We start from the raw sequence: 16,115 nt of genomic DNA, 5'->3' as shown, positions 1-16,115 counted from the left end.
ATACTTAGGCACAGTCATGTATACAGTGTACATGTATACTTAGGCACAGTCATGTATACAGTGTACATGTATACTTAGGCACAGTCATGTATACGGTAGTTCCCGTCACGTAACACTTCTTATTGAGGCGGCACTTGGTGGAAAACATGACTGGAGTGCATCCATATTTCTCTCAGTCCCAGTGATCAAATAAAGACTTGCAGCCCAATTGTTCTTTCCTCCCCAGAGCATTCCAGCTGTTCCCCTTCAGCTGCCGGGGTCCTTCATGGTCTTCTGTTGCCCAGTGGCTGCTCTTTATAAAAGGCAGCAGGGTTATATCATGTGTGGAAGTACAGGGGAGGTGTCATCCGGCTATATTTGACACCTTCACAGTTTTACAGAGCATCGTGTCACCCACAGATGTAGACAGTGAGAAGACACCCCGGCCAGACCTTGGAGAGGACACACCTCGAGGCAAGGGAACGATCCAGAGGACTCCGACTGTGTCCTTAAGGAAACGTGAGTGCACTTTGCTTAACTTACACTGCAAAAAGTGAAGTCTAAGTAAGATGAAATATGTCAAATAAGGGTGATATTTGCTTATTTTCTGTCTGATAAGATCATTCTTCTCACTAAGTAGATTTGATGTTAGAGTGTTTTACTTGTTTTAAGTGTTTTGGTCCTAAATGATCTCAGTAAGATATTACAGCTTGTTGCTGAGATTTGATGACTGTGACAGTCTCAAGCTGTCGTGCAGGTTCCAAGGACCATCAAGGAATGACATCTTGCAGGCAGGTTTAGACTTCTTTATTTTTCAATAAAACCACAGTCTCAGGTCTCCTTCCTCTTCCACTGCTCGCTCTTTTTCTTCTTTTTCTTTGTCTTTTTCATCTTCTTCTTCTTTGTCTTTTTCTTCTTTTTCTTTGTCTTTTTCTTCTTCTTCTTCTTTGTCTTTTTCTTTTTCTTCTTTGTCTTTTTCTTCTTCTTCTTTGTTTTTTTCTTCTTCTTCTTTGTCTTTTTCTTCTTCTTCTATTTCTTTGACTTTTTCTTCTTATTTGTTTTTTCTTCTTCTTTGTCTTTTTCTTCTTCTTCTTTTTCTTTGTCTTTTTCTTCTTTGTCTTTTTCTTCTTTGTCTTTTTCTTCTTCTTCTTTGTCTTTTTCTTCTTCTTCTTCTTTGTCTTTTTCTTCTTCTTTGTCTTTTTCTTCTTCTTCTTTGTCTTTTTCTTCTTCGTCTTTGTCTTTTTCTTCTTCTTTGTCTTTTTCTTCTTTTTCTTTGTCTTTTTCTTCTTCTTCTTTTTCTTTTTCTTTATCTTTTTCTTCTTCTTTGTCTTTTTCTTCTTCTTCTTCTTCTTTGTCTTTTTCTTCTTTTTCTTTGTCTTTTTCTTCTTCTTCTTTTTCTTTGTCTTTTTCTTCTTCTTTGTCTTTTTCTTCTTCTTCTTTGTCTTTTTCTTCTTCTTTTTCTTTTTCTTCTTCTTCTTTGTCTTTTTCTTCTTTTACTTTGTCTTTTTCTTCTTCTTTTTCTTTGTCTTTTTCTTCTTCTTTGTCTTTTTCTTCTTCTTTGTCTTTTTCTTCTTCTTCTTTGTCTTTTTCTTCTTCTTCTTTGTCTTTTTCTTCTTCTTCTTTGTCTTTTTCTTCTTTTTATTCGTCTTTTTTCTTCTTCTTTGTCTTTTTCTTCTTCTTCTTTGTCTTTTTCTTCTTTTTCTTTGTCTTTTTCTTCTTCTTTTTCTGTCTTTTTCTTCTTCTTCTTTGTCTTTTTCTTCTTTTTCTTTGTCTTTTTCTTCGTCTTCTTTTTCTCTGTCTTTTTCTTCTTCTTTGTCTTTTTCTTCTTCTTTGTCTTTTTCTTCTTCTTCTTTGTCTTTTTCTTCTTCTTCTTTGTCTTTTTCTTGTTCTTGTTCGGGGGCCACTCGCCGCCCCCCTCCATCTGGTCCGCCAGTGACTGTACCTATGAGAGCCCATAGGGGATCTTCCTCCCCCGCCTCTGGTGGTCCTTACCGGTTGGGCGCCAAATGTGACAGTCGCAAGCTGTCGTGCGGGTTCTCAGGACCACCAAGGAAGGACATTGCCTCGAGCATGGTTGACTTTATTTTATTTTTTCAAATAAAACCTCAGTCTCAGGTCGGGTCGTTTTCCGGCTCCTTCCTCTTCCACTGCTCGCTCTTCCGGTCGCTTTTCAGCCGGCCGCATCTTCTGCGTATCGCTCTCGGTCGCTTTCGCTCTGCATCCACTGGCTCTCCGCCTCCTTCTGCCCCGTCGTTCTCGGCTGTCGCCCTTTTACACACTAAGAGGTGATTAGATGATTGAGCCCAGCCGGGCGATTCCCGCACCCGGCGCGGCGCGCCCCGCCTCGCTGCTCGCTCGCCGTCCCCGCCTCCTCGCCGCCATCTTTGAGTCGGCCCCAGCGGGCCCCGCCTCCCCACAATGACCTATATTGAGTAAAACATGCTTGAAACTAGAATATCAACTGTTGCAAAGCTGTGTCATCAACTCTAAAGGCTTAGTGGCCACATGCGTGGACAGCACCTTTTAGCTCTTATTTCCAAAACTGTGTACACTACTGAATTGGGGTCTTATGGCCGCTTATGTGGACACTTATACTGCCATCTGGTGGTGTCAGAAGAGTATAACATACAATGGAATTTGGGGGGGGAAAAAGTGTAAAAATAAGAATTAGCATGTCACTAAACATAAAGTACATGTTTGGGTACTTATGGACTAAGTACATCATATAAAAAGATGATTCTTAGTTTTTATTCTAATTAGGGTCCAATAAGCCCAAATAGCAAAGAGAAATCAAATAAAAAAAGGATGTAAACAAACAGCTTGGGCACTCACAAGTATAAAACTACTTTTTTAAATTAATAATTTCTTACTTCAAGCATGAAAAAAAATATATAAATATGTCAAGATAATGGCACTAGCATTTACCTCATTTAAGAATATTTTTCAACATATTGAGCAAAAAGGTCCCTTTTTTTTCTACCAAGAAAAGTGCACTTGTTATTAGTGAGAATATACTTATTTTAAGCTATTTTTGGGTTCATTGAGGTTAGCTAATTTTACTTGTCTTGACAAGTCGCGTTTTCTTGTTCTATTGGCAGATAATTTTGCTTAGTTCAAATAAAATACCCCTCATTTTTGTATTTTTAGGGTCCGCACAGGACCATTGCAAAAGGACCCTATTGTTATTGTAAGGTTTTATTATTATTATTTTCCTTTATTATTCTTCCGCAGCTTTGCACACTACTTTGCCCCCCTTAACATGCTTCAAAACTCACCAAATTGTACACACACATAGAAAAACGATGCCACAACACTTTAGTCAAAAAACCAAACCCCAAAAATCAAAATTGCGCTCTAGCGCCCCCTAGGAAGAAACACAAAAGTAACTGCCTGTAACTCCCACTAGGAAGGTCGTAGAGACATGAAACAAAAACCTGTATGTAGGTCTCACTTAGACCTACAATTCATAATGACACATCCTCAGGCAAAAACCAACAGGAAGTTGGCAATTTCCCCTTTAAGACAAAAAATTACTAAAAACTTAAAATACTTCAAAACTCACCAAACTTCTCACACACATCAGGACAGGTGGAAATTTCCATCTAAAAAAAAACCGAACCCCAAAACTCAAAATTGCGCTCTAGCGCAATTTTTGAATAAAACAGAGACAAAACTGCTCCTCAGAGGAAAACTCAGACAAAACTGCTTGTAACTTCCGGTAGGAACGTCTTAGAGACATGAAACAAAAACCTCTACGTTAGACCTACATTTCTTAGATTGACATCCTTCAGCAAAAATCAACAGGAAGTTTGCAATCCCTCCTTCAAACCAAAATTTTAGTTAAAACCGGTCACCAAACATCAAACATGATCTCCTCTGAGCGCGTTTGTCGTTTCGGCTTCAAACTACTACAGGAGAGAGATTGAACCCTTCTGGTTAAAAGTTGACGACGGCGTTTTGGAAAGTGCTACGGTTTTGATTTTACGAGCCTTCAAAGAAAAGAACCACCGCAGCACCTAGGAAAAAAACACAGACAACACTTCCTCTAACTCCCAGCACGAATATCCTACAGACATGAAACAAAAACCTCTATGTAGGTCTGACTTGGAGCTAGATTTCATACACTGACATCCTTCAGCAAAAATCAACAGGAAGTTGGCAATCACCCCTTCAAAACAAAAGTTTCATAAAAACACTCATTTTTGCCTCTTTGAGCTGTAATTTGACCGCCTTAAAATACTTCAAAAAAACACCAAACTTCTCACACACATCAGGACTGGTGGAAATTGCCATCTAAAAAAAAAACCAAACCCCAAAACTCCAAATTGCGCACAATTGTCCCACAGCATGGCGCTGTCCTCTCAAAGCAAGAAGAAGACCTTCACATCCAGGTACGACCCTGTTTTTGGACATGAGGATCCCCAGGGATATTTTTAGAATCAATCATCATTATTTCATCCATTCACAAAAGGCATGTATCGTCCAAACTGTTTTCAAATGACAGCCTTCAAAAACGTATCTTTTCGGGGGTCAGAACTAGGGATGCCCGATAATATCGGACTGCCGATATTATCGGCCGATAAATGCTTTAAAATGTAATATCGGAAATGATCGGTATCGGTTTCAAAATCATCGGTATCAAAAAGTAAAATGTATGGCTTTTTAAAAGGCCGCTGTGTACACGGCCGTAGGGAGAAGTAAACCTTTGCGTGCCGGCCCAGTCACATAATATCTACGGCTTTTCACACACACACAGGTGAATGCAAGGCATACTCGGTCAACAGCCATACAGGTCACACTGAGGGTGGACGTATAAACAACTTTAACACTGTTACAAATATGCGCCACACTGTGAACCCACGCCAAACAAGAATGACAAACACGTTTCGGGAGAACATCCGCACCGTAACACGACATAAACACAACAGAACAAATACCCAGAACCCCTTGCAGCACTAACTCTTCCGGGACGCTACAATATACACCCCCCGCTACCACCTCAACCCCGCCCACCTCAACCTCCTCATGTGGGGGGCGTGGTTTTTTACAGCTAGAATTCACCAACTCGAGTATTTCATATATATATATATATATATATATATATATATATATATATATATATATATACATATATATACATATACATATATATATATATTAATATATATATACATATATATATATATATATATATATATATATATATATATATATATATATATATATATATATATATATATATATATATATATATATATATATATATGTGTGTGTATGAAATACTTGACTTTCAGTGAATTCTAGCTATATATATATATATATATATATATATATATTTATTTTATTTACATAGAAAAAAAAAAATACTTGAATTTCAGTGTTCCGGTGGCTATCCATTAGATGGCAGTATTGTCCTGTTTAACTTCTCCGTTCATGATGAGTCTCCTTGTTGTGTGCGCAGTTGTGCACTCTACTCTCTAAAAGCCCTAGATGTTATGACGTCATTGGGCAGGCAAGCTGTTTATATCGTGGGAAAGCGGACGTGAGAACAGGCTGTCCCCACTCAGTCTCAGGTCCGCATTGAGCTGGAGGGGGCGTGGCCTCCAGCTCCGGCTGAATACCGGGAGTTTGTCGGGAGAAAATCTCTGCGGGGCGAGGCGCTGAATACCGGGATTCTCCCGCTAAAAACGTGAGGGTTGGCAAGTATGAATTTGTGGCATATTAAATATAAGCCTGGTTGTGTTGTGGCTAATAGAGTATATATATGTCTTGTGTTTATTTACTGTTGTAGTCATTCCCAGCTGAATATCAGGTCACCCCCGCCTCTCACAGCATCTTCCCTATCTGAATAGCTTCAACTCCCCACTAGTCCTTCACTTGCGCTTTCCTCATCCACAAATCTTTCATCCTCGCTCAAATTAATGGGGAAATCGTCGCTTTCTCGGTCCGAATCTCTCTCACTTCATGCGGCCATCATTGTAAACAATAGGGAACTTTGCGTATATGTTCAACTGACTACGTCACGCTACTTCCGGTAGGGGCAAGCCTTTTTTTTAATCAGATACCAAAAGTTGCGATCTTTATCGTCGTTGTTCTATACTAAATCCTTTCAGCAAAAATATGGCGATATCGCGAAATGATCAAGTATGACACATAGAATAGATCTGCTATCCCCGTTTAAATAAAAAAAAATTCCTTTCAGTTGGCCTTTAAAGGCTTACTGAAAGCCACTACTAGCGACCACGCAGTCTGATAGTTTATATATCAATGATGAAATCTTAACATTATAACACATGCCAATACGGCCGGGTTAACTTATAAAGTGACATTTTAAATTTGACGCTAAACTTCCGGTTCGAAACGCCTCTGAGGATGACGTATGCGCGTGACGTAGACCGGCGAACACGGGTATGCCTTCCACATTGAAGCCAATACGAAAAAGCTCCGGTTTTCATTTCATAATTCCACAGTATTTTGGACATCTGTGTTCGTGAATCTGTTGCAATCATGTTCATTGCATTATGGAGAAGGAAGCTGAGCAAGCAAAGAAGAAAGTTGTCGGTGCGAAATGGACGTATTTTTCGAACGTAGTCAGCAACAACAGTACACAGCCGGCGCTTCTTTGTTTACATTCCCGGAAGATGCAGTCAAGATGGAAGAACTCGGATAACAGAGACTCTAACCAGGAGGACTTTTGACTTCGATACACAGACGCCTGTAGAGAACTGGGACAACACAGACTCTTACCAGGATTACTTTGATTTGGATGACAAAGACGCAGACGTGCTACTGTGAGTATGCAGCTTTGGCTTCTAAACATTTGATCGCTTGACCGTATGTGCGCAACTTTTTTTTGCATATGTACGTAACTTTTTTAAAATATATAAGCTTTATGAACCTTGGGTTAGGTGAACGGTCTTTTGGGCTGAGTGATTGTGTGCGTTGATCAGGTGTTTGAATTGTATTGGCGTGTTCTATGGAGCTAGGAGCTAGCAGAGGAGCTAGGAGCTAGCGTAACAAACACGCAGGTGTTTTTATGCAGGATTAATTTGTGGCATATTAAATATAAGCCTGGTTGTGTTGTGGCTAATAGAGTATATATATGTCTTGTGTTTATTTACTGTTGTAGTCATTCCCAGCTGAATATCAGGTCACCCCCGGCTCTCACAGCATCTTCCCTATCTGAATAGCTTCAACTCCCCACTAGTCCTTCACTTGCGCTTTCCTCATCCACAAATCTTTCATCCTCGCTCAAACTAATGGGGAAATCGTCGCTTTCTCGGTCCGAATCTCTCTCACTTCATGCGGCCATCATTGTAAACAATAGGGAACTTTGCGGATATGTTCACCCGACTACGTCACTTTTTTTTAATCAGATACCAAAAGTTGCGATCTTTATCGTCGTTGTTCTATACTAAATCCTTTCAGCAAAAATATCGCGAAATGATCAAGTATAACACATAGAATAGATCTGCTATCCCCGTTTAAATAAAAAAATAATAATTTCAGTAGGCCTTTAAGAGTTGGACAATATCGGAATATCGGGTATCGGCAAAAAAGCCATTATCGGACATCTCTAGTTACTAATATTGATACTGTTGTTGTTGATATTCATTTTTGTTTGACTGCGTTTTAGATTGTTTTGTGTCATGTTTGTGTGTCCTCTCAATTGCTCTGTTTATTGCTGTTCTGAATGTTGCCGGGTCGGGTTTGGTTTTGGAATTGGAATTGCATTATTGCATTATTATGTTGTGTATTGTTTTGTCGGATTGATTAATTAAATAAATAAAATAAAATAAAATAAAATAAAAAGAAGAGGTCCAACAGGAAACTGAAGAAGCGGAGGACGACGAGGCTTTGTGAGAAGTGGAAGAAATACAACATGACGAATGAAAAATGAACACATTGTCCACTCGCACAACGCGGGGGCGGGGCCGTTTCCCACTTTTTATTTCCTCTTTCTGCAGAAAATTGAGGAAGCTGTTATCGAATGTTTGCAAAGCACACAATGGATGCACACAATCAGAGGAGAACCTCTTGGTGTTTGCTTGTTGTGCATGTTGCCGCTACGCATGCCGCAGTGTCACCGCGTCATATCTGCTCCTTTTACTCCAGCGATACCTCGCGGCCGCAGGCTACGGCGCTACATAATTCAACGGCTTCTCAGCCGACTCTCAATGTTGGGCTATACCGGGAGGTCGGCAACCCAAAGTGCTGAAAGAGCCGTTTTGGACCAGAAATACAAAAAAGTAATCGCTCTGGAGCCGCAAAAAAATTAAACACCTTATATAAGTGTTATAATGAAAGCAACACATGATGTAAGTGTCTATATTAGCGATATTAGCCTACTATCAAAATGACTATGCGTCGCAGGTGGACGCCAGGCCCGGCCCTAACCAATCTGGCGCCCTCTGCATCGGCAGTGAAGTGTATATACCAGGGGTCGGCAACCTTTACCACTCAAAGAGCCATTTTGGCAAGTTTCACAAATTAAAGAAAATAATGGGAGCCACAAAAAAATTTTTTAAATGAAAAACACCGCATAAAAAGCTTAAATGCTTTGTGCTACGTTAACCAGGGGTCTCCGACACACGCACCGGCACGCACTTTAATGTGGAAATTTGATGTTAGTGCAGCCCGCGAGTTTTGAATGAATGGCGCTTGATAGCGTCATACTTGCCAACCCTCTCATTTTTCCCGGGAGACTCCCGAATATCAGAGCGTGATGACACTGCATTTGGCGCCCTCTACAGTCCGCCCTAACAGTGTACCTGCTCGACCACACGTAGAATGCAATTTCAGCTTGCTCACGTAAGTGACAGCAAGGCGTACTAACTCAGCAGCCACACACTGATGGTGCCAATACCCAGAATCCCATGCAGCCCTAACTCTTCCGCTCAACCAACGCACGGAGAGGGGGGGGGGGGTTGATGTGTGGGGGGATTTGGTGGTAGCGGGGGTGTATAATGTAGACCAGAAGAGTTAGGGCTGCATGGGATTCTGGGTAATGGTTGTGTTGTGTTTATGTTGTGTTATGGTGGGATGTTCTCCAGAAATGTGTTTTTCATTCTTTTTTGGTGTGGGTTCACAGTGTGGCGCATATTTGTAACTTAACAATGTTAAAGTTGTTTGATACGGCTACCGTCAGTGTAAGCTGTGTGGCTGATGACTAAGTATGCTTTGCTGTCTCCTGTGTGTGCAAGTAATAACAACATGCAACATGTGACTGGACTGGCACGCTGTATGTAAATGCTATAGAGGACAATTACTGCGGTGCAATTAGGGCACGCCCTTTATTTAGTAATTAGTAGTGATGGGATGATGAGGCCTCATGAAGCGTTTCGACACATTGCAAAACTGTATTGATACTGTGTCGATACTGTGTCACTAAATACTGACATCTGCTGGACATTAAAAATCCCTACAGGCAACCTATGGACCGACTCAACTGACACTGATTTTATGACGTAGTATATACAATAATATAAACCAAGTCATTGTATTTCATTTAGGATTATTTAATATCTTCATTTAAATAAAAATATATTTTTATCTTTTTTAGATACAGTCAAATAATGTGAACATGTATCATGACTAGGATGGTAGAAGGTGGGGATTGAACCCCAGTAACCGATTGCTGGCACGGCCACGCTACCAACTTCGCCACGCCGTCATTCCTGTACCTTCTCTAGTAACAGTAGTGATGGGTCCTGCAACACAGATGCATAGGCGCATGCGTCGAGCTCATAGAGCGAAACCCTGTGTCGGTGCGCGTACCGCTTTTAGAAAGTCACGTGACCGATCATGAGCTGCTTTGGTCACGTGACCGATACGCGAACTGTATCGCACTGACGCCTCCTCTGTGCCCTGTGAGCAACATTCCCTCTAAGGTGCGCGCCTGCGCAATTGCGCAGTGCTCAGGCGTCCTCCGCGCACACCGTGCGCCGCACAGCCAATATATGCCGCGCACCAAATCAAACCCATCTGAATTCTAAACAAAATAAACACATTTATTCTGTGTAATTTTGAAATGCAACTTTGAGTGACAGTGACAACAAGCGGCCCTAACGGTGTTCGTCAACAACACGCATTGCGCCGCTTCCTAATAAACAGTTTGACGCGCAGGCGTCAGTGCGATACAGTTCATGAGCGGTCACGTGACCAGAACAGCTCATGAGCGGTCACGTGACCAAAACAGCTCGTGTTCGGTCACGTGACTTTCTAAAAGCGATACGCGCACCGACACAGGGTATCGCTCTATGAGCTCGACGCATGCGCCGATGCATCGGTGTTGCCGGACCCATCACTAGTAATTAGAGTGTAAATAGGATTATTTTTTCCCTGGGAGTAATTTATGAGAGACACTGACATCCATAAATCTCCTGGGAAAATCGGGGGGGTCGGCATGTATGTAGCTGAGCCGCATCAGAGTGGTCAAGGAGCCGCATGCGGCTCCGGAGCCGCGGGTTGCCGACCCCTGGTATATACTCACAAGAAACCGAATAGCTTTGTCTTTGATCTTTATTTTTACTTAAAGAAAGCAAATTTACAATCAGAATTAGAGATGTCCGATATTATCGGCCGATAAATGCGTTAAAATGTAATATCGGAAATTATCGGTATCGTTTTTTTTATTATCGGTATCGTTTTTTTTTTTTTGTTGTTGTTTTTTTGTTTTTTTTTACACTCATTGACACTCATTCACACAAAAAGGGTTGTTTCTTTCTGTTATTAATATTCTGGTTCCTACATTATATATCAATATATATCAATACAGTCTGCAAGGGATACAGTCCGTAAGCACACATGATTGTGCGTGCTGCTAGTCCACTAATAGTACTAACCTTTAACAGTTAATTTGACTAGTTTTCATTAATTACTAGTTTCAATGTAACTGTTTTTATATTGTTTTACTTTCTTTTTTATTCAAGAAAATGTTTTTAATTTATTTATCTTATTTTATTTTATTTTTTTTTTTTTTTAAAGTACCTTATCTTCACCATACCTGGTTGTCCAAATTACGCATAATATTGTGTTAATTCCACGACTGTATATATAGGTTGATATCGGTATCGGTTGATATCGGTATCGGTAATTAAAGAGTTGGACAATATCGGAATATCGGATATCGGCAAAAAGCCATTATCGGACATCCCTAATCAGAATAGTTAACAAGATTTAAAAAAATATGGATAAATAAATGAATACAAAAATTTAAAAATTAATATATGAAATACAATGTTTTTTACATACATAAACACAAAATAAAACGTGTCAACAAGTTGCATAAAATAAATTAAAAATACAATATAAGTAAGGCACTGCACAAAACAAGATATCAAACCAGTATGACTTTAACAACTATATTACAAAAAAAGAGGATCCTACAGAGTTCTCTATTTGTGCTTTTTAATATTGCATTAACTAGAATGACTTACAAATTACTGTACACCAGGGAGTACTGTAATTACCTAACGTTACATTATTATTTTCCATAACAATTTAGCCCCCTCCACAATATTAACCCGACATTAAAACAGAACTAGCTATTTATTGATTAGCAATTGCCGAATCATGTAACATTAGCTTAATGCTAAAAAGCCAGGTTACTATCACATTCTGTAACAGACAAATAATTTTCGTGTAGGCTAACGTTACCTACCTGCTACCTCTGTCTTTTTCTCGTTTCTCCTCTTCTTTTCTCTTTTTTCTTCCCTGGGCACCTGACAGTTTTGGCCGTTTTGACATCTTGTGTTGATTTTTTGATGTGGTGACGTCCAAAAAGAGTCATGATACGGGAAGGGAGGGGGCGCACCGTGCCGGGGGAGGGGGGGCGTAATGTTGTAACAAATAATATTTCTATTAAATAGGCTTTACTTTGCATTTTAATTAACGTGGGATTATTTTAGGTATTTAGAAATAATAGTACCAACTTTTTTTTTTTTTTTTTTTTTTTTCCTCCAACATTTGTGGGACTGGCGTGGCGCCCCCTGATGGACGGCGCCCTTAGCATTTGCCTATACGGCCTATGCCACGGGCCGGCCCTGGTGGACGCATATCTTCGTTGACAGAAATGTTGAAATGTAATATTTATTCTACACATTTTTATAACATTGTAAAACATTAATAAAACTTCTCAGAGTGTGCGATAACTCCTGGAAATGGCCAAATGTATAGATATGTGTGTGTCCAAGTTAAAGGAAACATCAGGCTGTCTTCTTCTAATGGATAAATTACAATCTTTGCAAGCTGGGTAATGTTTGCTGTGGTCTGGAACAACGTGGCGCACAAACAACTATCAGAAATGCAGCCAATATTACATACAGATTAAAGTTAATGTTAAAGTACCAATGATTGTCACACACACACTAGGTGTGATGAAATTTGTCCTCTGCATTTGACCCATCCCCTTGTTCACCCCCTGGGAGGTGAGGAGAGCAGTGGGCAGCAGCGGTGCCGCGCCCGGGAATCATTTTTGGTGATTTAACCCCCAATTCCAACCCTTGATGCTGAGTGCCAAAGAGGGAGGTAATGGCTCCCATTTTTATAGTCTTTGGTATGACTCCCAACCTACCGATCTCAGGGCGGACACTCTAACCACTAGGCCACTGAGTAGGTATAATGTGTCATGAAACATGCAAATATAAATTAAATACACAGAGGACATAAGTAAAAGACATTAAATATGAGGCATAATGATGCAATATGTATATACAGCTAGCCTAAATAGCATGTTAGCATCGATTGGCTTGCAGTCATGCAGTGACCAAATATGCCCGATTAGCACTCCAACAAGTCAATAACATCAACAAAGCTCACCTTTCTGTATTCCCGCACAGTATAAAACGTTTGGTGGACAAAATGAGACAACGAAGGAGCACTGCAAAAAGTCAAGAGTTCAAAATCAAAACAAAAAAATACAAAAATTAGGGGTATTTTATTTGAACTAAGAAAAATTATCTGCCAATAAAACAAGACAATTCGGCTTGTCAAGACTTTCCAAAACAAGTCAAATTAGCTAACCTCAATGAACCCAAAAATACCTTAAAATAAGTATATTCTCACTAATAACAAGTGCACTTTCTTGGTAGAAAAAAGACCTTTTTGCTCAATATGTTGAAAAATATTCTTAAATGAAGTAAATGCTAGTGCCATTATGTTGACATCATGGTTTATTTATTTTTTCATGCTTGAAATAAGAAATTATTACTTTAAAAAAGTAGTTTTATACTTGTGAGTGTCGATGACACAGCTTTGCAACAGTTGATATTCTAGTTCCAAGCATGTTTTACTCAATATAGCTCATCAAATCTCAGCAACAAGCTGTAATATCTTACTGAGATCATTTAAAACCAAAACACTTAAAACAAGTAAAAGACTCTAACATAAAATCTGCTTAGTGAGAAGAATTATCTTATCAGACAGAAAATAAGCAAATATCACCCTTATTTGACATATTTCATCTTACTTAGATTTCACTTTTTGCAGTGAGTGGCATTAAACACGTCTTTCTGTGGCAGCGTTGGAGAAAGTTATACATGTAAACAAACTGTTGAGTCGCAGTCCACACAATGGTGAGTTCAAAGGCCGCTGAAATTAGTAGGACAAAACGGCGCTTGCCAAATACTCTCATCAGTGAAGCATGAACACAAACATACTAAACAGTGGTAGTTCTAACAATTAGGAAGGTTTGTGTCGTGTTTGTCCTCCTACAGAAACCATATTACGACAAAAAACATAGTTTTTTACCCCATTTCAAAACATTTTCGAAAAAGCCCTATGGAGCCACCAGGGCGCCACTAAAGAGCTGCATTTGGCTCTAGAGCCACGGGTTGCTGACCCCCGGGCTATACAAAGGGGGGGGGGACATGCCAAAAAAAAGAAGAAGTTATCGGGTGCCTGCCGTCAAACCACAAAAAAAGGAAGGAGAAGTCACATGTGGATTTGCATGTGTTGATGAACATAACACCTGGGGGGGGCTTAGAGTTGGTAATGGCAGATGGCTGCTGGGTGCACACCTGAGTAAATACTTAGTTCTGGCAGACTGCGATGCGGCTTGTTTCACAACTAAACAACTATAGACAATTGCGGCAGAGACGAGTGTTCAGACCTGTTGGAAGCAAATTTATATGACCTTTAACAACGTCTGCCAACCTTCAAATCCACAAAGGTTTGTTGCCCTGATACCAACAAAATCCCCCCAAATTCCATGCACCGCTAGCTACAAGCTCAACATAAAACTGAGGCCTGTGTTCTAAACAAAATGGCAATTTCAGACTTCCCTCTCCCCAGCGACTTCGTCCAGCTCCTCCCGGGGGATCCCGAGGCGTTCCCAACGTGTCCTGGGTCTTCCTCGTGGCCTCCTACCGGTTGGACGTGCCCGAAACATCTCCCTAGGGAGGGGATCGGGTGGCATCCTGACCAGATGCCCGAACCACCTCATCTGGCTCCTCTCCATGGGAAGGAACAGTGGCTTTCCTTCCGGATGACAGAGCTTCTCACCCTATCTCTAAGGGAGAGACCCGCCACCCGGTGGAGGAAACTCATTTGGGCCGCTTGTACCCGTGATCTTGTCCTTTCGGTCCTAACCCAAAGCTCATGACCATAGGTGAGGATGGGAACGTAGATCGACCAGTAAATTGAGAGCTTTGCCTTCCGACTCAGCTCCTTCTTCACCACAACAGATCGATACAGTGTCCGCATTACTGAAGACGCCGCATCGATCCGCCTGTCGATCTCACGATCCGCTCTTCCCTCACTCGTGAACAAGACTCCGAGGTACTTGAACTCCTCCACTTGGGGCAAGATCTCCTCCCCAACCCGGAGATGGCACTCCACCCTTTTCCGGGCGATAACCATGGACTCGGTCCGGCTCAGCTCCTTCTTCACCACAACGGATCGATACCGCGTCCGCATTACTGAAGACGCCGCACCGATCCACCTGACGATCTCACGATCCGCTCTTCCCTCACTCGTGAACAAGACTCCGAGGTACTTGAACTCCTCCACTTGGGGCAAGATCTCCTCCCCAACTTGGAGATGGCACTCCACCCTTTTACGGGCGACAACCATGGACTCGGTCCGGCTCAGCTCCTTCTTCACCACAACGGATCGATACCACGTCCGCATTACTGAAGACGCCGCATCGATCCGCCTGTCGATCTCACGATCCGCTCTTCCCTCACTCGTGAACAAGACTCTGAGGTACTTGAACTCCTCCACTTGGGGAAAGATCTCCTCCCCAACCCGGAGATGGCACTCCACCCTTTTCCGGGCGATAACCATGGACTCGGTCCGGCTCAGCTCCTTCTTCACCACAACGGATCGATACCACGTCCGCATTACTGAAGACGCCGCATCGATCCGCCTGTCGATCTCACGATCCGCTCTTCCCTCACTCGTGAACAAGACTCTGAGGTACTTGAACTCCTCCACTTGGGGAAAGATCTCCTCCCCAACCCGGAGATGGCACTCCACCCTTTTCCGGGCGATAACCATGGACTCGGTCCGGCTCAGCTCCTTCTTCACCACAACGGATCGATACCGCGTCCGCATTACTGAAGACGCCGCACCGATCCGCCTGTCAATCTCAACATCCACTCTTCCCTCACTCATGAACAAGATTCCAAGGTACTTGAACTCCTCCTCTATTGGGGCAAGATCTCCTCCCCAACCCGGAGATGGCACTCCACCCTTTCCCGAGCAAGAACCATGAACTCGGACTTGGAGGTGCTGATTCCCATTTCCCATCCGAATTACAATCAGATTAAATACATTTGACCCATGTACCTGTGGCTACTCTCTACACAATCTTTTGGGGTTATTCCAAATGAGCATGTGCAGATATTCTCAATGCTAACCATCACGATTCTGACACCATTTAGGTGAGGCGTCCAGTGTGGGAGTGTACCGAGTTCGAAAAACCTGTACACTGATCCGGACACAAAGCAGTTGCCACATTCCAATCATGCCAGTGGCTCGCCCATCCCTTTTCGGACTCCATATATCAAGAAACGTTGAGGCATACAATAGTAGTGCTGGAAAAACTGGTACTCCGACTATGACACCAAAGACTTGCCCCATTCCAATCCCCTTAGTGCAGACCTGGGCAAATTAAGGCCCGGGGGCCGCATACA

The 16,115-nt window shown here is 41.6% G+C and overlaps 1 protein-coding gene across 2 annotated transcripts in view; it reads left to right on the top strand.

Moving 5' to 3' along the window:
- The first annotated feature begins 377 nt into the window (after nt 1–377).
- myom3 (myomesin 3) overlaps nt 378–16,115 on the top strand; it is a 248,962-nt gene continuing 233,224 nt past the window's right edge. Inside the window, exon 1 of one of the 2 annotated variants that reach the window (XM_062062305.1) lies at nt 378–498. Coding sequence is in view for 1 of the 2 variants with exons in the window: in XM_062062303.1 (XP_061918287.1) it covers nt 4,327–4,370 (44 nt within the window). In the remaining variant the exon portion in view is untranslated. Of the gene's footprint in view, nt 499–4,321; nt 4,371–16,115 lie in introns of those variants that run through there. The other variant, XM_062062303.1, reaches the window with a different exon arrangement.

Source organism: Entelurus aequoreus, linkage group LG11 (assembly GCF_033978785.1).
Source record: "Entelurus aequoreus isolate RoL-2023_Sb linkage group LG11, RoL_Eaeq_v1.1, whole genome shotgun sequence".
Taxonomy (NCBI): domain Eukaryota; kingdom Metazoa; phylum Chordata; class Actinopteri; order Syngnathiformes; family Syngnathidae; genus Entelurus; species Entelurus aequoreus.
Note: the sequence above shows the minus strand (reverse complement) of the source record. Positions and strands in the feature narration are given on the sequence as shown.